General features: G+C 37.8%; 1 protein-coding gene across 10 annotated transcripts in view; it reads right to left on the reverse strand.

Moving 5' to 3' along the window:
* Positions 1-1,683: 1,683 nt before the first annotated feature.
* The window catches only part of RHOT1 (ras homolog family member T1), a 67,556-nt gene continuing 44,262 nt past the window's right edge, over positions 1,684-24,977 (reverse strand). Inside the window, exons 18-22 of one of the 10 annotated variants that reach the window (XR_007473380.1) lie at positions 24,565-24,767; positions 23,413-23,508; positions 8,496-8,627; positions 7,995-8,061; positions 1,691-7,052 (exon numbers count right to left, since the gene is read on the reverse strand). Coding sequence is in view for 7 of the 10 variants with exons in the window: in XM_033423447.2 (XP_033279338.1) it covers positions 10,970-11,087; positions 21,660-21,782; positions 23,413-23,508; positions 24,565-24,767 (540 nt within the window). In the remaining 3 variants the exon portion in view is untranslated. Of the gene's footprint in view, positions 8,628-9,992; positions 11,088-20,133; positions 20,168-21,659; positions 21,783-23,412; positions 23,509-24,564; positions 24,768-24,977 lie in introns of those variants that run through there. The other 9 variants (XR_007473379.1, XR_007473378.1, XM_033423447.2 and 6 more) reach the window with 9 other exon arrangements.

The raw sequence follows: 24,977 nt of genomic DNA on the forward strand, positions 1-24,977 counted from the left end.
TTTGGAAGCACAGTCAACAGGACTTGTTGACGGATTGCAGGGGTGGGGAGAGCAGAAAATAACTCCCAGATTTTTGCTTTGAGAATGTACTCAGCTAAAGTGGGAAAACTGGGAAGGGGGTGGTTAGTGCTGGATACCAAGGGCTCTGTTTAAGGGGCCTCAGATATCCAAGAGGTAATTACAGGCAAGAAACAACAGAAGCGTGGATTTCTGGAATGAGGTCAAGGCTGGTAATACTGATTTGGAAGTCACTGGATGAATGAATGAATGAATGTATGCATGCATGTATGTATGTATGTATGTATGTATGTATGTATTTGGCAGCACCATGTGGCTTGTGGGATCTTAGTTCCCCAACAAGGGACTGAACCCGGGCCATCAGCAATGAAAGCACGGAGTCCTAACCACTAGACCGCCAGGGAATTCCCTGGAGGACTGAATTTAAAGTCAAGGGGCTGCTAGCTGCAATGAGCTATACCTAGTTCCGAGAGCTTGGTTTCTAATAAAATAATAAAAGGACCAGTGTTCCTTGGAGAAATGGTTGGTGTCAGCACCAGGACAGGGAAAGTACAGGATGATGCCTGGGAAGTACGTAAGTACAAAGGTTGCCTGGAACTTTTTACAAGGCCAGAAAGGAGGGCTCAGAAATAATAGGCACATGTTGAAACGGCACATGAACCAAGCTGAAGGCGCTGCCACTGGCCAAACCTGAGAAAAGAACACTGAGCAACACTGAGCAACGGAATAAATGATAGTAATGGACTATGATGCAAAGAACAAAGTAACTATTCACAAGCCCATATACCGATACACATAAATCATTGAATAAATATATGGGGGAAAGGCACTGTTCTCTCTCACAGTACAATTCCAATTAATAAATGTAGAAGAAATGATAGAAGTAGAAAAGTTGGCAAATATTACAGTAGTAACTGTTCGGGGCAAGATCAGCAATAGTCAAAATCACAACGAAGGTACCACTTCACACTCACTAGAATGGTTACAGTAAAAAGGACAGATAATAACAAGTGTCAGCAAGGATATGGAGAACAAGAACCCTTAGATGCTGCTGGTGAGAATGTAAAACGGTGCAGCCACTTTGGGAAACAGTTTGGCAGTTCCTCAAAATATTAAAATTGAGTCACCAAATGACCCCACAGTTCCACTCCCAGGTTATACCCAAAGGAAATGAAAACATATGTTCACATAAAAACTTGTACACTGGAGTTCCCTGGTGGTCCAGTGGTTAGGACCTGGCACTTTCACTGCCGTGGCCCAGGTTTGATCCCTGGGCGGGTAACTAAGATACCTCAAGCTGTGAGATGCAGCAACCCCCCCGCCCACAAAAAAAACAAAACAAAAGAGAAACACCTTGTACACAAACATTCATAGAAGCATTATTCATAATAGTCAAAAAGTAGAAACAGGGGCTTCCCTGGTGGTACAGTGGTTAAGAATCCACCTGCTAATGCAGGGGACACGGGTTCGAGCCCTGGTTCGTGAAGATCCTACATGCCACGGAGCAACTAAGCTCGCAAGCCACAACTACTGAGCCCATGTGCCACAACTACTGAAGCCCACACACCTAGAGCCCGTGCTCCGCAACAAGAGAAGCCACCTCAATGAGAAGCCTGCGCACCGCAAGGAAGAGTAGCCCCCGGTGGCCGCAACTAGAGGAAGCCCACGTGCAGCAATGAAGACCCAACGCAGCCAAAAATAAATAAATAAATAATTTATTTATTTTTTAAGAAAGTAGAAACAATCCAAATGTCCATAAACTGATAATAAACAAAATATGGTGCAGACATTTCACGGATACTGCATTTTTTTTTTTAAACAAACTGAAGGTTTGTGGCAACCCTGTGTTGAGCAAGTCTATCCGTGCCATTTTTCCCAATTGCATTTGCTCACTACGTATCTCTGTGTCACATTTTGGTAATTCTTGCAGTATTTCAAACTTCTTCATTATTATCGTATTTGTTATAGTGATCTGTGATCAGTGATCTTCAATGTTACTATTTTAATTGTTTTGGGGCACCATGAACTGTACCAATATAAGAAAGCAAACACAATCGATAAATGTTGTATGTTCCGGCTGCTCCACCAACCAGCTGCTCCCATTTCTCCCTCTCTTTAGGCCTCGCTACTCCCGAGACACAACAATATTGAAATTAGGCCAATTAATAACCCTATGCTGGCCTCTAAGTGTTCAAGTGAAAGGAAGAGTCACACGTCTCTCACTTTAAATCAAAAGCTAGACATGATTAAACTCAGTGAGGAAGGCATGTCAAAAGCTGAAACAGGCTTTTGCCAAACCGCCAAGTTGTGAGCGCAAAGGAAAAATTCTTGTAGGAAATTAAAAATGCTACTCCAGTGAACATATGAATGATAAGAAAGCAAAGCAGCCTATTGCTGACATGGAGAAAGTTTGAGCGGTCTGGATAGAAGATCAAACCAGCCACCACATTCCCTTAAGCCGAAGCCTAATTCAGAGCAAGGCCCTAACTCTCTTCAATTCTGTGAAGGCTGAGAGAGGTGAGGAAGCTGCAGAAGAAAAGCGTGAAGCCAGCAGAGGTTGGTTCATGAGGTTTAAGGAAAGAAGCCGTCTCCATAACATCAAAGTGCATGGTGAAGCAGCAAGTGCCTATGGAAAAGCTGCAACAAGTTACTCAGAAGACCTAGCTAAGATCATTAACGGAGGTGGCTGCACTAAACAACAGATTTTCAGTGTAGACGAAACAGTATTTTGGAAGAAGATGCCATCTAGGACTTTAATAGCTAGAGAGTCATCAATGCCTGGCTTCAAACCATCAAAGGACAGGCTAACTCTCCTTAGGGGCTAATGCAGCTGGTGACTTACAATGAGATTAATGTTGTTTTCATGTCTGCTAATGCAATAGCCATTCTACAGACCATGGATCAAGGAGTAATTCTAACTTTCAAGTCTTATTATTTAAGAAATCTATCTTGTAAGGCTACAGCTGCCATAGCTAGTGATTCCCCTCGTGGATCTGGGCAAATAAATTGAAAACTTTCTGGAAAGGATTCTAGATGCCACTAAGAACATTCACGATTAATGGGAAAGGGTCAAAATATCAACATTAACAGAAATTTAGAAGTTTATTCCAGCCCTTATGGATGACCTTGAGAGGTTCAAGACTTCAGGGGAGGAGGTAACTGCAGATATGGTAGGAACACCAAGAGAACTAGAATTAGAAGTGGAGCCTGAAGATGTGATGAATTGCTGCAATCCCATGAAAAAACTCTCATGGGCGAGAAGCTGCTTCTCATGGATGAGCAAAGAAAGTGGTTTCTTTAGATGGAACCTACTCCTGGTGAAGATGCTGTGAAGACTGTTGAAATGACAACAAAGGATTTAGAATATTACATAAACTTAGTTGATAAAGCAATGGCAGGGTTTGAGAAGATTGATGCCAATTTTGAAAGAAGTCCTATGGTGGGTAAAATGCTATTAAACAGCATTGCCTGCTACAGAGAAATCATTTGTGAAAGGAAAAGTCAACTGATGTGGCAAACATCATTGTTTTGTTTTAAGAAATTGTCACAGCCCCACCCCCTCCGCCTTCAGCAGCCAACACCCTGATCAGCCAGCAGCCAGCAGCCATCAACATCAAGGCAAGACCCTCCACCAGCAAAAAGATTACGACTCACTGAAGGCTCAGATTATGGTTAGCATTTTTCAGTAATAAAGTATTTTTAAATTAAGGTACACACGTTGTTTTTTTAGACATAATGCTATTACACACTTAATGGACTAGACTATAGCGTAAACATAGCTTTTATATGCACTGGGAAACCAAAAAGTTCAAGTGACTCACTTTATTGCAGTATTTACTTTGTTGTGGTGGTCTGGTACCAAACTCACAATACAGTATCATCGTGGTCTGCCTGTATAGCCATACAATGAAATATTATTCAGCCCCCTCTCTAAAAAAAAAAGGAATGAAGTACTGACACATGCTACAATGTGGATGAACCCTGAAAACATTATGCTAAAAAGAAGCCAGTCACAAAAGACCACATATTGTATGACTCCATTTATATGAAATGCCCAGAATAGACAAACCCTATTATTTTTACAACTTTTAAAATGTTTCAAATTATTCCAAAATAAAAATTTAGAAAAATAAAATCAGGGCACTTGATGAGATCACCTAGAGACAGTATAGGCAGAGAGGATAAGGAAACTCAGGACAGAACCCTGGGATATGCTAACACTTTAAAGGTTGAAGACAGGTTGAAGAGTCAGCAAGAGACTGAGAAAGAGAAAGTAGCCAGCAAGATAGGCAAGTCAGCTATTTGTGCCGCCTGCCAAGACAACAGGGGTGAGGGACATCTTACTGGCCCCAATACTCAAGAGAACTTAATCAAGACATTTGTCAGATACATGTAGAAAAAAAAATCTGGCTGCCACCCAAGCATAGGAGGGGCAGAGCCTTGCCCCCCAGTGGTGCTTGCTGTGGGGATGAAGATCTATTCTCCTGGGGAAGGAGGAAGATGAAATACCACCAGGGACGGATCTTAGTGAATGTGCACAGTGATCCTAATCTTCATTTTAGAGAGAGGAAACAGAACCAGAAAATCAAGTCGTTTGCACAATGAATGTGGCAAAGTTGGGATTCAAAATTTTAGCTCTTAAGTCCATGCTTTTCTACTCCTCCCCCAGCAACCTAGTGAATTGCCAATACCACCTAAAGATCCTTTCGTTTCCAGGGCTGCTAGTCAGTGTTTCCACAAGGGCTACAGTGACTGAGTAAAGTTGCTTCTTAAGAAAGGGTTGCAGGACTTCCCTGGTGGCACAGTTGTTAGGAATCCGCCTGCCAGTGCAGGGGACACGGGTTCGAGCCCTGGTCCGGGAAGATCCCACATGTTGCAGAGCAACTAAGAAATTTAAAAAAAAAAAAAAAAGAAAGGGTTGGATAAATCAAGAAAATTAAGTTAGACACAAGCAGGTTGACATGTATCCCCCTGGGTACTTTAAGGTTAGGTAGGCACACAATAGTGGGGGGCTGGGAGGGCTGCGGTGCAAAGATTTGGGACTCAGTTCACTGCCAATACGGCAGGACGGAGACTGGTCAGCTACCCCAGGTTCAGTTCCCCAGGGACAGGGGAACAGGCAATTTGTCAAGACCTGCCTAGTACATCACTCCCCTGCTTAAACCCCTTTAACGGAATCTTTAGAGAGGGTAAAAGAGACTAACTGGACAAAGCACAGGTGAGGGCAGGGGTGTCAATGCCGCGAACAGGAGGATGAAGTGGACACATGTATCTTAAACACCAAGACTCAGCTCCTGGACACTGGCATCCTGGCCTTGACCCTCTGGGACCCAAAAGATGAGAAGCTGGGAGGACAGGGTTTTAGATGGAGGGAGCATCTGGCAAAGCACTCCACAGAGAGCAAGGTGCATTCTTAGAGCCGAAAGATGATCTCTTTGCCTAGAGGGTAGTCACGTGGGACAGTGTACATTTGGCTGCAAAGAAGGTCTGGGGCCAGGTCTTCAGGGCTTTGTAAACTACCTTAGGATTTGAATTTTATCATAAGAGGAAAGGGAAGATGTTAAGTTTATTCCCTTTTTTAATTAAAATTATACTTACACATAATTAAATTGTCTTTAAAAAAATTTAACCACTGTTAACTTAGTTATCCAAACAGACTATAACCTCTTTGAGGGCAAAGCCATTGGATTGAACTACTTCTACCTCCTCAGTATCTAGTGCAGTGGTTCTCAAACTTTAGCAGAATCATGGGATGGGGCCGTGAGTGGTTAACACAGATTTTGCTGGGCCCCAACCTTCAAGTTTCTGATTCACTAGGTCTGGGGTGGGACCTGATAACTGTATTCCTTACAAGTTCCCAGGTGTTGTGACCGCACTTTAAGAATCTGGGGGGAAAGTAAAAGATCCTAGAGGGAATCAGTAGAAAGAGTAAGAGAATATATGAAGACACACTGAGGTCCTGATGCTCTTCTAGACCATATACAGAACAAGCTGGGATAACAGAGGCTGGAATTATAGAAATCCCAGAGGCAGACTGGAAAAGTAGAGATAAAAACAGTTAATGACAAAACTTTAGCCTAAGGAGGTTCCCCTCCATTAAAGCCCCTGTTCCAAGATACTCTTCCATTTATAAAAAGCAAAACAGTAATTTTTTCAAAATTAACAATTTTAGAACAATTAAACAAAACCCACAAAGAATGCTTTTAAAAGAGTAGTTACACATCCTTACCTTCCCTCAATTATCTGTACCTGAAATAAACCTAACCGCCAAGCCTGCACTCCTCTAAATAGACATCATCAATTGCCTGGTGACAGCTACAAGAAGGGAAGGCAAAATGCCTCGGAGGAACTGAAAAGCATCCAGAAAATTTGCTTTGCCAACTTTAACCTTTCTTAGTAATAGAAATGTCAAACTCTTTATTGGTTTATTTTTTTCTTTCTCTCTCTCTCCTCTTTTTCTTGCCTGCGTTTTTAAACTGAACATACAGCATATTTACTAAAGGTATAAAATCAAGGCAAGTTGTTAAGGCTGGCTCCTACAGTGGAAGGAGTGCCGAACTGGGAATCAGGACATCTAGTCCTAGCCCAGGCACACACTAATTGTATGGCTTTGTGCTCAGTTTATGCTATAAATGTACAGAGTTGGACAGATGGTCTTTGTGGTCTATTTAAGCTCTGATATTTTGACTTTCAAATCTAAAGAAATAAGAAGCATTATCACACTGTCAGGCACACAAGGGGACAGTCCCCAGATAACTAGAGTTCAAACGAAACATTCTTGTGGGATTCCTTTACCTTCCACCTATGTCAATTACGCAAATGGACAAAGGGAAAGCAAACATGGATCAAGTATCAAAAGAACAGCTCCAGATGAGTGCTCAGAGGAAGTGGAATTGATGCTCCCTTTACCTTCTGAGTGCCATGCTGCGAGGTGGGCGCCAGCTCAGCCAGAGCACCATGTTATGGTGAACAACAGGACCATCAGTAAGAGTGAAAGAAATCAAACACTTTCTGCAGGTCCAATCTTGGTTTCCCTATAAATAAAACATGACTACAGTCGTTTTAAGTTCTTCCTAGTACTGTACCTTTTCAAATTCCGAAACAATCAGGTAAATTTTTTTAACCTGCTATGCATTTACTACTAGTACTTTCATCAATTACACCAAGGAGTTGGCCAAATCTGGCCCACAGCCTGTTTTTCTACAGTCCATGAGCCAAGAATAGTTTCTACATTTTTAAGTGGTTACAATAATCAAAGTAAGAATATTTTTTGACAAGTGAAAATTATGCAAAATTCAAATTTCGGTGCCTATAAATAAAGTTTTATTGGGATGCAGTCATGCTCATTTGTTTATGTAATGTCTGTGGCTACTTTCTTGCTATGACATAGTTGAGCAGCTGCAAAAATCTCGAATATTTACTATCTGACCTTTTACAGAAAAAGTTTGCGACCCCTAAGTTACACCACAGCCTATATACCCATGTCATTTTAATAACAAACACTTCCAAGGGTTATTTAGATCATAAAAGACATGGGTAAAGTATGAATAGGAAAATACTGAAAGAGGAAAAGTGTTCGTACAGAACTTGAATTTTTCAACAGATGAGGATAATACTGGCAAGGCCTCCTTGTTTGTGTGTATCTGACATGCAGCTTTCAAACCCAGAAGGAATGACAATCTCTCAATTTTACTGTCTTTCTGCAGCTCTCTATGCTAAAGGAGAAGAGAAAACGACAGAGTAAAACATTATCACTGGAAAATACAGCTAGGAAGCAGAATGGCACTACGAAGTTAGGAAGTTTCCTAATGATGTCAAAATCTCACCTTTTAGTAAGGTGTCTGTGCTTTCTGAACCAAAAATAACTGAGACAAATGGTATGACAAGTGTAAGCATGCCACGGGAGGCAAGGGGACATAGTTTTTGAATTGGGGATGCACTAGAGAGATCTGAGACACAGTAACTGTGATACTCACAGGTCAGAGACTTCCAAAGAGCTGAGAGCCAAACAGGTTAACAGACATTCACTGTTACTGATGGAGCCTTTTGATAAATAGAGTTTAAAAGACAAGAAGTACTTGTAAGATTAGAGGTTTTAACAAATGGGTTATTGGGACTGTGAATCTGGGGATCAAGGTTTTTGGTTCAGGCTACCTGCATGGAGCATTCTCATACTACAAACATTAAATAAATTTAGAATCTTGACATGGGGTATTTCTCAAAAAGCATCTAGTCCCGAATCAGCTTCCTAAAATCACATGGACTATTAAAAATTCGAGGATGATGCCAAATGAATGTGCTAATGAAAATTAGGTCACATATTCATTTCTAAGATTTGCACATGTATTTTAAAGACACTTTTACACTGATGTTTACTAGTACAATTGAGACAAAAGGGGCATCAAAGTTAACACCAGTTGCATTGTGAGGGTCTGTTTAGGAAAGGTTTATGCCCTATACAGAGTTTGAGCACTTACCTCTGTGTCTCCTCTGCTAGTCATTATTCAGTTGCCTTCCCTCAGGTCAGAAAAGTTCTCCTTTCAATCAGGACTGGCTCAGCAGTATACCTTCTCTTTGGTGCCTTCCTCTGACAGAGGTGATGTACAGATCTGCACAAACAGATATCCACAACCCTCCTACCTCTTCTCACAGGCCATTTCAGAATGGTGATGTGCTTCCCAAACTCCTAACACCAGCCCACTCCTACTATAACACTCATAAGCTCTGCCAGTGTGGGACATGGCCCATTTTTCGGTCAAATGTGAAAGAGAAAGACAGATGAATGGCAAGAAGCAACAGACCATTGATGTGCTAATTAAGGCTAAGTTACTACATTATGCCAAGGGACTATAAACCTTCAAAGTGATGTTTCTTCACAGGACCGCCTCGAAAATTCGTTAAAATACTGTAGCAGTTTCAGAATTGTCCATTTAAAATATAAGGCAGTTGGTGCAAAGTGAAAGGTTTCCTTTCAACCCTCAAAGTCCTATTTTCCTCATTTTTCCTTAGTACTCTTACAGCTTGCACCTTCGAGTAAATTGTAAAAGCCAGAAGAGGCCTATTACTGTATTGATTCACATATTTCCCCACATTAACTAGTCCCTAACGTGGATATGAAACAAGGAAAAAGATCCACATGAGCCTGTAGATTAAAGAGTAGAAAACAGTGAGCATTTCCTCTGCAAACCCACCCTGCCTGGACTGAGAGTGGAGGAAGGCTTCCTCCAGGGAGGGAGACGTGTCAAGAGCAGGTAAAGAAATAGGGCAGGTGCCTTCTTGTGAATCAGACACTTAGGCCTCAAGCGAAAAGATTAAGAGAGAAAAATCTAAATATGTAAACATACTACTTTTCACCTTTGGGCATACTCATTGAAAATAATATTTCAGTCTGAACAGGGAAGAACTTGGAAGGAAAGAATTAACTGTCATTGGAAGCTGTGTAACTGAAATTTATTTGGTAAATGAGAAACTCTCAGAAAATAATGAAAATGAGGAGCCACCAGATTTTTTGCTCAATTTTCCTTTTCCTCAAATTCAGAATGGAAATGGGAGGGGGGAGGGAGACATGGAATTATGAAGTGAACATGACACACATTAGTTTACAAGCTTATAGCTAATAAATCATGTTGTTCCTAGCTGCTCAAGGGCTGTGATCTTAGGGAGAAAACACCCCTCAGAAGAACAGAGGGAAAAAAAATCCATGTTAAAGGAGAAGATAAACATGTAAATCGTAGCAAAAACCACATTAGTTAGGTATGTGTAGGGGAAAACAATTGCCTTTTTCTAAGAATAGATTTCCCCACAACTTTAAAATAGATTTCCTCTGATACATACAAATCATACTTGTCTTCTTTCCTAATAAGTATTATCTTTTTATATAAAAAATAATTTTCAAGACAGGAAAGACAGAAACCAGAGGATTTCATTCACATCTGTACAGAAATATTTACTTTTGTTAGACAAAAAACTCAAGATCACAGTACACAGTGCTTATTTATTTAAATACTTGAAAAGGTCAATGATGGAAAAAATAGGTTCATAATGAGAGTTTTATTCATTAGATTTATTTTACCATTTAAAAAAGTGCTGCTTCTAGGTTATCCTAGCCAGATATAGAACACTTCATGACACATGCAGCTACTGTAATATACTATAATAGACACAGCCATTATAGAATGATTTACACTTTGGGAGGAAACTCAATAGTAGGAATGGTGACTATTTATTTAAACTAAAAACATTGATAATATACAAATCTTTTTTCTCATTTGATTGAAAGGGCTATAAAATACAACATACTGACAAAGGAAACAAAATAATCACACAGGTGACGCCTTTGCTAATTGCCTTGAGCTTACTCCTTCCTTAAAGGAGAGCATCACACTCAGCTATACAATTTTCTAGACTGAACGATGGCTTCAAGGCTGGCCTACCATGAAGGATGGGACTGAAAGAAAGTCATGTTTTTAAAAACGGAGAGAAAAAGGCAAATTGTGCCTCGTGTACTTAAAGTACCCAAAGATCATTCTGAGTAAATGTGAAATAAATAAGTGATCAATGAGTAAATAAAGTCTCTGAGCTGACTTAAACCTAGGAGAGTGAGCCAACTGAGCACTCATAATACCATGTAGAAACGTCTAGAGACATCATTTCTTGAACTCAGTCTGGGAGACCATATCTTGCCTGAATATGTACATTATTTACAAAATATTCCCTTTCGGCCTCTGAAAGTTAGTCATTTTAGTTTGGCTGTTAAGTTGTTTCCTTCCATATGCTAGCCAATACTGCAGTTATAACTATCATTAAAATACTCTTACGCATGAATTACAAATATTAACAAAGTAACTCTGCATGTATAAATATCTCAATATTTCTAGCGGAATTTAAAGCATTCAGAATGTACATAAAAGTATTTGTTTTTGGTAGGGCCAGTATTTTTTTTTTTTTTAAATCATCGCTGTTTCAATAATGCTTTGTACATAGCAAAGCCCAAAACTGCAAAAACAGTAGCACCAAAACTTGCTCGAAGCCAAAATGTGGAGCTCTTGAGGTCAGCTTGTGTCACGTGCCTGTAGTCAAAAAATATAATTAATGTTTAAAACATGATTAGTATGAAAAAAACAGTTATATGAACAATCTACTTTTAGGGAAGTATTAGCACACTTGTCAGGCTAATTGCATACAGTAATGGTCACCAAAAACATTTATCAATAAAGCCACATGTACATTGCTTAGATAATCATTCTCTTAAGACATACTGTAGACATTAATAAAGAAATATCTATAATTAGTTACTATTTGGGAGTAAACAACATCCAAAATGTTATAAATTTTCTTCACATGGGAAGCGGAGAACTTAGACAAATCAACCTGCCACTTTTTAAAACCAGTATGGTCCTTCAAAATGAGAGGTAAGACTGAGACCTCACAATTTTAAAAGTCAATTTCATGGAACTTAATGTGCAATCTCTTGTCCCCAGGAACCAAAAGCTATCTTGTAAGCAGTTAAGTGACAAGTGACAATACTTTTCTAAGAGCAATGCTTAAAATCAACTTTGGAAACACTGAGTCCCATAAAAATTTACCAAAAAAATCCCAAAGGGGTGGGGGAAGATTTACAAGTTTGCATTAATTTGGTTACTGCTGATTAAAGAAAGAAGAAGAAAAAAACAAACAGACGAACCAAACCCTGGTATCAGACAGGCAGTGACATTGGTACCAACTAAAGGACATGATGTAACATGATGGACTGAAAGGTAAATGACATAAAAGAAGCCATATTATGCATGACAAGAACAGGGACAGCCTGTATCACAAACTGAGTTTGTGAGCATGCTCAGTTAATAACACTGCTAAGCACCCCCAAGGGTCTCAAGTATGACAGCTTACCATGAAGAGGATACAGCTTTAAAGCAAAGGTTGGAACATTTTATTCAGCGTCACTGAAGTTTTAGTTAAGTGAACACAATTGAGGTGATGCAGAAAACTTACAGAATTAAGAGCTTAGAGAAACTGTCTAGTTTAGGTTATTTCACAACTAAATTAAACAGAGTTGAAGCAAGAGTCAGACATCATTAAAAGACCAAGACACTGACATATGCAAAAGAGTTAAGAGCCAAAAATCTATAAATTATACAAAACTACTGTCTCAGTAATAGTCAAAGAGAGAACAATCAGATTAGTTATCACAAAATGCAATCTGTACATCCCTAAGAAACAAGTTTACAATACAATCAAAGTGCTCCATGCTTATCACTATGGTAAAACAACACAAAGCACTCCAACTTATCTTACCCAGTTTCTATTAAAAAAAAAAAAAAGTCACTCCTTAAATAATTATTATTTTACAAAGCAAAGTGATAACACAGGTTCATGCCACCTTGCAAGTTAGTTCTTCCAACAGGTAATGTTTCATTTTTTTAAAAAACAGTTAGGGAAGAAAATACTTAGGTGTTTAGTTTTTCCACTTGGAAAAACTCCAACAAAGGCAACCCACTGGTTGTGGGAAATGTTACCTGGCTTCAAGAAAAAGTGGACCATGAGATGACTCCACGAAGATGGAATCTTCTACAGAGCTGATGGCATGCACCTGGTGAATAATACTGCCTTCGTCGTCTGCTAACAGCACGGCACCCCACTCAGCTACCTGGGCTCTTAACCTTTTATACACATGCACACAGTTTGCAGTTCATAGCACAGCTCACAAGAGAAGGGGACTGAAAGTAATATCTCTCAATTAAACATCCCACACATAAACTGAGTTGCCACCCTACATGATGCATCTCATGCTTTCTATATTTAAAATAAAGTTATTCTATAGAAAATTGCCAAACTTAAAAAAATCTATCTATATATACTCTTTTAAAACACTCACATACCAGGCAGGAAACCTAAGGCTGTTATATACGTTCTCTATGTATCCCCCAGAGGCTGGTCTTGGTATATCTGAAACACTAAGAGAAGCCCTTGAAACCAATACTATAAGCAGTACCTGACAATATGAGGTGACTATAAGTATTTACTCAAAATGAGGCTAACAACTATTAGTCATGAAGTTTAGAAATGCTTCTAGTTTCTGACTACTAAAAACTACAAACATACATCTGTAAAAAAAAATTGAGTAAAACATCCCAAACTCAGAGGCTGTCATGGCCCTATGATGAGAGTTTCAAAGTTTACAACTCCAAGTCAGCAGAGATGTACAGAACTTAAAGTGAGAACACAGGCTAAAAGTGCATTAGAGTTTTGCTTCAGATTTGGTCTCTCTGTGATTTTCATGCATCTTCACTAATGGAGAATATTTTTACACTTATTTTTTAATTTAGGGGAAAAGGGGGTTAGGATTAATATTAGCTATAATGACATTAAAATCAGTCAAAATATTTTCTCATCAATATTCTTCACATATGGAAACTGTTAACACAGCTTAGCTCCCTTTGTTGAATTTTGAGAAAGTATTACCATTCATGAAATAATATATTCTAACTGACTTTATTGCTTAGTTTTCTTTTGCATTTCAAGACAGTAATTATTACTTTCCCTAAGCTATAGTATAGTCTTCAATAGGCAAAACAGTGGTTCATATTTATAGATGGAAAACAATACAGATACATGTTCAACATACAGCTAGTTTAAAACTCAAGGCAACCATTGACTCATAAAATATACTTCAATGACTCTATCGATGTTATAGTAGTTGTTTAACATACTTTTAGACATGGAAAACTACTTTTAGACAGAAAGCTACTTAGAGAATTATTTTATGTCTTTACTGTATGCATTTAAAAGCTACATCACCAGGCTCTATTTACAAAAGAGAACGCATTTATAACAGATGGCACATTTGCAGTGCCTGCCTAACTGACAACACCTGAATGGAGAACAGTGCAATCTTAATTGTAAGTATTAAGAACTGAGCCATGTTTGTCATTTCAGATCTCAAGCAGAAGCAGAGTAACAGTTTCATAAGGCTGCTTCCTAGTTCATGCCTATAAACTCAAGCAAAAGGAATGCTTCCACAATTCAAAAGTTTAATTCTTGCCAAATGATTCACATAAAACACCTCAGAATAAATTATAGTATCTTACTGCATATTTTTTCTTAAGTTTTTTTTTACTATTAAAAAAGTAATACAGGGAGTTCCCTGGTGGCGCAGAGGTTAAAATCCCGCTTGCCAATGCAGGTGACACAGGTTCGAGCCCTGGTCTGGGAAGATCCCACATGCCGCGGAGCAACTAAGCCCACAAGCCACAACTACTGAGCCTGAGTGCCACAACTACTGAAGCCCGTGTGCCTAGAGCCCGTGCTCTGCAACAAAGAGAACACACTGCAATGAGAAGCCTGTGCACCGCAAGGAAGAGTAGCCCCCGCTTGCCGCAACCAGAGATAGCCTGCGTGCAGCAATGAAGACCCAACGCAGCCAAAAATAAATAAATAAATAAATTTATATTTAAAAAGTTATACAAGCACACTATATGAGGAAAATAAAAGTAGGAAGGAACAAAATCACCTAGAATCACCTGAGGCAACTAATTAAAATTTGGGGTATTTCCTTTTAAACTTTTTCTATGTATTTCTAACATAGCTACAAACACAATGTGTATAATTTATATACTTTTATATCTTTTAAAAATATTATATAGGTACTTTTACATAAATTATAGAGACATCATTTTAAATAGCTGCTTTATATTCCTACTGGTGGCTATCACCATTTACAGGTGACTGTAACTAAAGTGATGAATACCTTTCTACATTAAGATTTTTCGCTATATTTAAAATAGTTTCCTTAAGATAGACTACCCCAAAATGAATATTACAGGGTCAAAAATGTGTGTGTGTGTGTGTGTGTATAAAAAGGTTCTTTTTTTCCAATCTACTGATATATCAGAATCACACATTTCCCTACTCTACGCAGAATAAAATAATTTAGGTTCAGCAGTATCTCTTTTTAGAACATAAGAAAGAACGACTAAATGCTAAAATATAACCTTAAAAAATCGTGTGAAGCTTGTCACAGCTTTCGAGTTCTTAGGTAGAAAATTCCTGTGGACTGGATGCTGGCTTTCTGTCTTAGAAGTGCTGAGGGCCCAGATGTCAATTAGATGACAAGCGCTTTTTTTTTTTTTTTTTTTGCGGTACGCGGGCCTCTCACTGTTGTGGCCTCTCCCGTTGCGGAGCACAGGCTCCGGACGCACAGGCCCAGCGGCCATGGCTCATGGGCCCAGCCGCTCCGCGGCATGTGGGATCTTTCCGGACCAGGGCACGAACCCGTGACCCCTGCATCGGCAGGCAGACTCTCAACCACTGCGCCACCAGGGAAGCCCAACAAGCGCTTTTTGACACAAGTGTGGGAGCAAACCAACAGGTTTGGACCTGGGTTATTACTAAGGGTGCTACTTAACAAGGCAGAGAGAAGATAATGTTTCAAAATTCAGGCAATAAAGAGGCACATTAAAAACTTTGTGTGAAGGTCACATAGGCATATAACAACGGACAAAAATTCCTATGTACCTTTGCACAGAATGCCTTAAAGAAGGCATACAAAATGCTTTGATTAACTCTACAATTTATGGTAAATATAAGAACATGAACCAAAATCTTTATTGGTTCAGTGTATTTAACCAATAATAAAGGGAATGTTATCCTCTCCCTGCTTTATGTTTCTACCACCTGGTGAAGTATTTTTTCATATTTACCTCCAATAATAATGCCATTACTGCTAATAATAATTTTAACAATGACAATTCTCCTAATTGAACTAGTAGGCATGAAACATTTTAATAAGCTATTTCTCGAAATAGGTTAAGAAATAAAACCATAGTGTCCAACAAAGATGAACTATAACACAAATCATACGAAAGCTGTTAACTGAGCATGCCTAAACAGTAACATACTTAGGAAAAGGACATAGGTGTGCATCAATGTCAAGAAATGCTTCACCAAGCATTAGAAGAATAAAAATTCATGGATGATTGTAGATACATGGGAAACACGTAATGTCTTCTACATGTTAACTACAGATACTTAAAGGTCAGAATAGGCAAACTCCATCCTGCTGTGCCCTTTAATATACTAAACCAAACGGCAAAAATGTTTTAATTTATAAGCAGCAGCAGCTTACTTGAAGAGAATCTATAACACAAGCTCTCATATAATTTTAAACGTATGACTATGTATATGTATCCAAATTCAAAGAAAAGCCTTGTAAGGACCTTTCATATGAACACAGAAGTTTCATATGAAATTAAAACAGAGGATGCACTTCCTTAAAATACAATATTTTACTGTAACATAATATCCTGAGAACTCTTACATTCCCTACAGAATCTCTATAGCATTAAGATTTCTAGGAAACTATCCTCTTCATAAAGCAATCCTGTGAAAAGACAGTTCATTTTAGCGTGACAACAGTGAAGTCCTTTCTTCAAAAACAGGGCTCCTATATTAAGTAACATGATTTCAAACAATGTGAAGGAGTAACTTAGGTGATTATTAAAGTAATATGGGCAAATGAAGTGAGTCGTTAAAGAACAGATTAAAATAAATGTCACATATATCCAATTTTTAAAAATACATTAATAAACAGGATAAAAAATACAATGGGTATGATGACTTGTCCATCATACCTTTGTGTCTCGGTAAATACTCAGTGTGAACTACACATTTTGTTGCTAAAGTAAGATGCTGTTACCAAACTTAAGAAGTAACATGAACAAATAACCTATACGGCTAATCCAAGTACTAAAATGTGGTGAAAGAAATACTAAAACCAAGACATGCATCAGAGAAAACCACACCAAAATAATAAATCGTAAAATAAACAATTTGATTAAATTATAGGTTAGGAAAAATGGGAGGATTATACACTGAAACACAGCTGGGAAACGGCTCAAGAGGAGTTAAAAAATGACTAAGTGGCACAGGCAAACAAATGAAAATGAACACCTAAAGGAAGGGACAAATTAAAGTGCACACACACTACAGTACAGTGACATCCTCATGCAAAGCAGGAGTGTTCTAAAGTCAGAATAATAAATACTTAATAAACTAAAATCCTGGGTAGTTCAAACCAACAATCAAGCCCACTCCTACATAATCATTTTAACACCTTCAGATTTAAGAGGTATTTATAATTAAAATATAATCAAAAGGTATTTTTCTCCAATAACATGATTTTCACTATTTGAAATGAAAGCATTGCCAGAGACTAAAATCACCTGGCCACAGGTTAATAATCTTCCAAATGTATTTAAATTCAAATAATTCCAGCTATTCATAAATTATTCCAAAGAAAAACATAAACCTATCCAGATCTAAAGGCTGAGGCCATAATTACCAAAGAACAAAGTCACACGTCAGCTATGTAGTTAAACACTTCTCTCACATGTTGAATATACATTCAATTAAACTGGAAAGAAAAAAATTTTTATTACTATTTTCTACTTAAAATTAAAATACATAGTGTCAGTAAATAAGCTAAAAAAATAAAGACAATCTTTTCTGGTCAAAAACAGATGGGGAAAAATGGACAATTTCAGAAATGTTGGAACTGCTGAAATTGTGTAAGTATAAATTAATTAATTTGGCATAGATTCTCTCATGATCAGGTTATAGCACTTCCTTTGCTAGCATAAGGCACTAAGGTCACTGAAAATATAACCAAAAGTTAAAAAAAAAATTTAACACAATATTTAGAAAGGTATTTAAATACAGGTCTGTATCTTCTTCATCTTGATATTTTGCCCCAGCTCACAGCAAGATCCTATCTAAAGCAGGTACTTAAGTACTTGGATGAATAAATCAAAGTGGTAGGAGGATGACGTAAAGGGAGAACGTGGCACCAAACATGTATTATCTCTGGAAGTAGTTTCTATTTTGGTGATCAAAATTTTTACAAGCATGCTAAAACAATGTACTAATTTGAGACCAACATATATGTACCAATATTTGTCTATTAATTTCTTTGCAGACATTTAACAAAACTTTTTGGTTAAATAAAAAATTTTAAACTGCTCATTTATACTTCTAAATCAAACGCTAGGCACAGCAGATTTCTAAAATGAAAAGACTTAAGACTTACTGTTGAGTGAGAATCGTCCCTATTGAATTACAGTGAAAAATTCTTACATGACTTTTACTCAATTAGTGAATCCTTTTTCTGTTTATGTAACATTAAGATACACCTAGAACAGCAAACCAGTGGTGACCAACCACCAAAAGGTTGCCAAAACCCAAGACACTGTAGGGAAAGTGGTTCCATTCTCACCCCACCAACCCCATTACTTTTTCAAGTTATTAAAGAGAAAGGAGTGAAACTGTATGTGGAGGTGTTTTTAAGAGACATTTTCATTCCTCAGGTGTACCTTTTTCTGGCCTGCATTTTCACAACTTTAGGCTATGTCTTAAGACTGAAGTTGCAAACTGGTGACCTGTAAACATGCTTTCTTTGTTCTGATTAGTACTTCAGATTTTTAAAATTTAATTGCCTTTACTTAAATATCAGGAAATTTTACCTAAAAAATCCTGACTTCTAGTGTCTCAGAGAATCAGAAGTCCTGGCGATACCACGCTTGCACAATAACCAACAGCCAGAGCTGAGTGGTGGCTGCCTCTTGCAGACAGGACCTGTCGTAGCTCCCACCTCTCTTATTTCTTCTCCTTGGCCACCTTCATTCATTAACATTATCCATCCAGACCCTGTAGGTACTTAAGTTTTTGGCCTCCATCCTCACCTACCTCATCTATAATCCTTTTGTGAATTAGAAGAAACTTCAATATAGAGCTCCTAAATTTCCACTGGACTTCTATAAAATAATTTATTGAAATACTACCAGGGAAGAGGAAGGAGTTCTCTGAAAAGTATGCTGGTTTTCCTCCTCATCTTTTTCATTCTTTCCCTTCTTGATTACCAGACATCAGTGATGTATGCTGATATTACCATTAAATTATTTCTAGTTTATAATTAGGTATGACAAAATGTACTGATTTCTCTTCGAAGATCACCGTACAGAGTAATTTATGATGAGCAATCTCATCCATTAATGCACACCCAACCTATTTCATTGGGAAGCTGACTAAACCAACCTAAAATTAAAATTGGCAATAAAGATGCAGACAACGAATCAATCTGCAATTATGGACAATCAAGAGCTTCTAGAATAAAACTGATGGTCTGCGATCAGCAATTACTAGGAGCCAAGGTGAGTTCACCAAGAATAAGACACCAAATAGATGTCACTTTCTATTCAGATAAAATTAATACATTGGTGGATCAGAGGAATGTGGTAGAAATTATATTGATTTCAAAAGAGCCCTCCAGGAAATCTCTTATAAGACAGTAAGATACAACATGGGCTGGATAATAAAATATTTTTAATTGACAGAATAATCTTTCCCCAAGAATTCTGAATCTGTGTCACTGGGAAGAGTTCTCTAGTGGAGCACTAAAGGGCTTGCTTGCTTGAGCAATCTCGCTCTCTAATCTCTGGGTATTCGACATTATTTTTTAATCAATAACTTGAAAGATAAAGAAGACACAGCTACCAAATTTGCAAATAACACAATGCCGAGAAATATATATAATGGGACAAATGACAGAAATAATGTTTGAAATGACTGAGCTAGAACAATGGATCAAAAAGCAGAATATGACACTCAATAGAGATATATATGTATCCGCATTTAGATACAAAGAGCCAACTAAAACTGTCAAATACACAGAGAGGAGGGGACACTGCCTTAATAGCACTTTGTATGAAAAAATCTGATTTCAACCCCAAGATTAATATGCATCAACAGTGGGCTGGGGCTGCTAAAAAGTTAATTCATGCAGTAGACAGGTGCTGTCCTAACTGTGGAATATGACCGCCCACCGTTATGGACTAGTCAGATCACACCGGGAGCACTGTTCTCCATTCTCAGTGGCACTTTTTAAGAGGTACTCTGAACAACTAAGGGGCTTTCAGATGAGGAAAACCAGGAATGATGAAGTCACTAAACCATTTAAGAAAAGGCTGAAAGAAATGGGGATGTTCTACCTGGAGAAGAGAAATTTAGGGGAGACATGATGGCCGTCTTCAAATGTCTGAAGGCTATGTTGAAGAGGGAGTAGAATAGTCGTATGTTGTTCTAAAGGGCAGAACTAAAGCTAAAGGAGAGAAAGTTATAGGGAAATAATTTTAGTCCAAAAAAAAGGCAAAAGCAAAAACCTTCTCCAATGAGGAAAGCCATCAGCAGATAACAGTATCTCTAAACTCTATCAGGAAGGCTCACAGGAAGGCAATCTAATGGGAGGTTAGGCCAGATGAATTCTAGAATCTCTTCCAACTCTACCATTTCCAACACCGGAGCTCCTGAATGCTGTCTGGTTTGAACTAGCCTTGCACTTTCTCAGACAGTTGTCATGAGCAAATCTGTCTGTGTTACTCTTTATAAGATGCCATTCAAAAGACAGGCAGAACTTCACCACCAAATGAGCGCGGTGATCCCTTCAAAGCAATCACCTATGATGGCTGCATTCTTATTCCAGAGCTACTAGTGCTCAAAACATCACTGAAACTCTTTTAGAATGTCTTCAGAGTCAGTTTCTGACTCACATAAGATACAGCCTCACTGTTTAATAGCCATGTCTACACTGCTGGTGGACACAAACTATCCTACTCATTTGGTACAGTTGGAGCCTAGCCCTCAGTAAGAGTCCAACAGTAACCCAAATAAGATCCATTTCTAACCAAAATCTGTTTAGCTTGATCATCTGTCTTAATCAAGCCCTGGTCCCAATGACATTTGAATGATTTCAAAAACGTAATTCATTCATAGACACATAAAAATTTGACATTAGATACAAATTAATATTACATAGGCTCTTAAATGTTCACAAAATGTAAAATCGATTTGAACAAAGAAAGGTAGCATGACCAGAATAAGAACATAACCTTCCAAGTTTATTGCTCTGAGGGAATGTATACACCTATTTTTTTGTTGTTGTTTCTCTTTCTTTTTTAAAAGCATATTACTTTCTAGGCATACTTTATGTTTCGGGTTCAATTGTAAAGACCTCAAAAACTAGTACTATAGATCTTTTTCTTTTCCATATTCCTTTGAATCCTTAAAGGTGGTTATTATCTTCATTTCAAAAAAACATTCCAGGTACTTAAAAGTAAAAGTACATTATAACTATAAATAATTTCAATAGAGAAGTTTTTCAAACCCAAGATACCGCTCATATAAGTATGGTTTTAATAAGCTGCACTATTTGAAGGCAAGCTGAGTACAGTATAACATGTGGAATCAATGTGTCTTTTCCTTACTAAAGCCCTAATCTATTTCTACAACTCTCAGCCAAAAGATTTTTAATCTCCCTACATATATTATCCCCTAATATAAAAAGTACTTTAACTTCCTTAATAAAAAAAAAGCTAAAATCTTACTTTATAGTCCCCTAAATATATCTATTAATTTTTAAACATTAAGGATGATTCCAGAACTAAACATTGTCACCATAGTGAGAATTTTAGTGGAAGTTAGTTGGGCATCAGTCAGCTTGTTTTCTTTGTAGTATTTGTATAATAAATAGTTAACCACTTTTTTCTTTTGTATTTTAACAGAATGCCTGGTACCCAGTAAAGAAAGTTAAGAACCTGTTAAGAACTGCAGTGAAGATTTTGTTCTTTACAGATTGCAGCAAGTCTGAGTTGAGGAAGTTCTGACAGATGCAAAATGTACACCTGTTGCAGGTGCACATACAGCGTAACCGGGCATGGCTGCGAAAACACACAGAAGGACAGGAGTTGAGTTCTTACTTACAAATATGGCACAAGTCAGAGTGTGCCAACTTAAAAAAAAAAGATTTAGGCATAAGCAACACTAAGGAAAAGGACAGTGTGGGGCATGCTAAAGTTGTGCAGAATTCCACATTTACCAAAAATATAATGAACAGCAATAGCTCCCTCCTCCCTCCCTATAGAAAATCTAAGGAAAATTAGCTAACACTTTTGCTTTTTTGGAGGGAGGATAGAATTATCAGTACAAGGGTTTTAGTGGAATAAATATGCACAGCAATAGATGGCACCCTCATCTAAATTAATAAAAGAAAAACTGGGTAAGCCACAGCACCCACCAAAAGGTCAGAGTTTGCTAGCATTTAAATAACCATCCCCTCCTCCTCCCTCAGTATATACACATGCCTGAAAACCAGGAAGGAGAAGAGTGACAAATACACAAAAGAGTCAAAAGACGAGTATGTTCAACCCTGAGGAGATATGAACAACATCGTCTTTAATTCATCAAGCACCATGGCTCCCAAAGGAAATCAAAGTGCTTCATAAATTTCTACTTGAACCCAAAATATAGGGTTAATTTCGTCTGCTAGCAAAACACACCAGCTAAGTACGATAATATGAAACTCTGGGTAAGGGTGTAAAAAATCAACAATGGATCCAATTGATATTAGATATGAAATTTAGGGAGGCTTTCTGACTCCTTTCTGGTTGACTGAGTTGCACTAGTTGGTACAGGCACGTGGGGCAGCCCATTTCACCTCCACTCTAACAACCAAAGTAGGGGGTCTCCAATGACTGCTCAGTGGTCAGAGCCACTCAGACATACAAGGCCATCACACCACCCCTGGAGAGGTACTGGCGCAGAACCCACTCAGAAGAGCGCCACCTGAAGAATCAATTACATCACTTCCTGTAACACCTGAACATTTTTTAGAGGCTTCTCAGTCAATGGACTGGCCCAATCTGACTTGGCTTAGCTTGTGAGATCTGATGAGACCACAGCACACGGTGGCATGGTTGTGGAGATTAGCAGCATCCCAATAATGCCTAATTCCCAACATGAAGAAAAACAAGAATTAATTTTTTAAAAGACTCTTACAGGCTCAAGACATTCCATTTTAAAATCTGACTTGTGATGATGAACATATCACTGCTACTAAGTCACTGCCAGCTGTCATACTGGAATCCATCTGTTATTTTATAAGTTGAATCTGACTCTTCAACATATACAGGCTCCACCCACCAAAAAGGAGGGATGCAAAGTATGCTTAGCAACAGGGAGATGCTTCATGAGAAGTAGTTTCGGATTAACCATAAAAACAAGTGTCCATGTATGTACATTTATCATATACACACACACACACTCACACATATTGCAGTAAAATTTTAAAGATGCAGATCTAAAAACACAGTTGCAGTTATTTACAAGATTAAGACAGTGCATTTACATATTAAAAAGAAAGACACCATAGTATACAGTTAGGCAGTAAGCCTGACCAAGCAGTGCGTTTCTGGATAATTACTAAATGTGAATTATGGAGAAAAAGATTTGGTCATCTATAAGAAAATGTCAACAAAATGCCATAGAAGCCATAAAGAAAAAGTAACTTACAAAGCAGTTTTTAGAAAGACCCAGATTTTTCTCAAATTCTCTATTCTATCAGTGTTGCCCATGTCTCGGGAGAGTCTGTCTCTGTAATGATCCTCTCTGTAGATAACATACATGAAAGTTTTAAAGCAAAGGTAAACATAAAAAGTAAGGTTTTGCTTATCTAACAGTAATAGGAAGGAATGACTTCTCTTCCAATACAAATAGAATTTCAAGGGTTTGCTGCATTTTTTTTAAAGTACTAGTTAATGGAACAGCAATAAAGTTAACTGATTTGAAAAATCCGTACAAATTAACAACGTTTTGAAAAACCTTATTAGCTTGTAGCAATTTTTGAGTATTACTCTATGTTATACTGTACTTTTCATAAGAAGAAAAATAATTTAGAGAACAACATAATAATAAATAGAATAAACTGTAAAGTCCTGAGAAACGCACTGCCTGAAAAACTATCTTATCACAAAACAGAATTTATACAAACACCGTACTTGAGGAGAATGCCATTAAGAACCATGCAATTTTAAGGCAGTTAGTAAACTACAAAGATGACCACAGTTATGTGCTTGTGCATATGCATGTAGAGATATACAATAAATGTACATAAAATTTGTGGCTCATAACACTTAACATAAAACATTTATATAGAAGGAATCCCAATTACAACTACTTTTTATAGCACTAAAAAAAGACATTATATCCTGAACTCAAACATACCCATAATTTAAACATAAATTCATAAAAGATTTTAGAATCCTTCACATACTCAAGGTCAATTAATCAGCAGAAAAAATATAAAAGTTAACTTTTTGTTCATATGGAAATGCCTTATTAGCATGATGTCAATTCCATTTTATTGCAGTAAGACTATCTTTTTAATGATGGGTGAGAGGCTGAGTTTTATTGCACTATCCTATTAAGATAGTTACAGCCTGCTCAAATATAGTCAAATATTATCAGAAGCACCATTGATATAATTTTCTTCTGGTACCCAAACCAAACCTGCATTTACTCAAACTTGTCCCTTCTCATTACAAAGTCTCTTTCTGTTGCTGAACAACTTCTATGTGACAGAGATTCCACCCTCATGGCTAGTAAAGGCATGCAATGTTACCACAAACCATGCAAAACAAAAATCATGGCAGAGCAAGTACTTACGGGTACATGGCCATTGTTGTCAATTTAACAAAGATGTCTTTACTGGGTGCATCAGCAGTATTGCAAGTGAAGGCTTGTGGTGGAGGCATTTTGTGTTTCCTGCAGAAATCAGTAGGTGAAATGCTATATTCTTGTCTGACTTCATGCAGGTCTGACTTTGCAGCTACGATTAAGCAAGGTATTCTGCTGTCCATAAAGTGTTGCTACAGAATAAAAAGTGAAATCAAAATCTGATGACAAGTTCAAAAATTACTAAACTTAATTAAATGGGCACTAAAAATTTTCTCTAGATAGGCAAAGCATCAACAGTTTCAGGGAGAAAGTAAACTAAGAGACAAAGACTGGCAGTTGTCTAGGTCAGTAGCATAATAAGACCAGGGCCACTTTTCTAATGCTGGTAACAATATAACAAT

This window comes from Orcinus orca, chromosome 19 (genome assembly GCF_937001465.1).
Source record: "Orcinus orca chromosome 19, mOrcOrc1.1, whole genome shotgun sequence".
Classification (NCBI taxonomy): Eukaryota; Metazoa; Chordata; class Mammalia; order Artiodactyla; family Delphinidae; genus Orcinus; species Orcinus orca.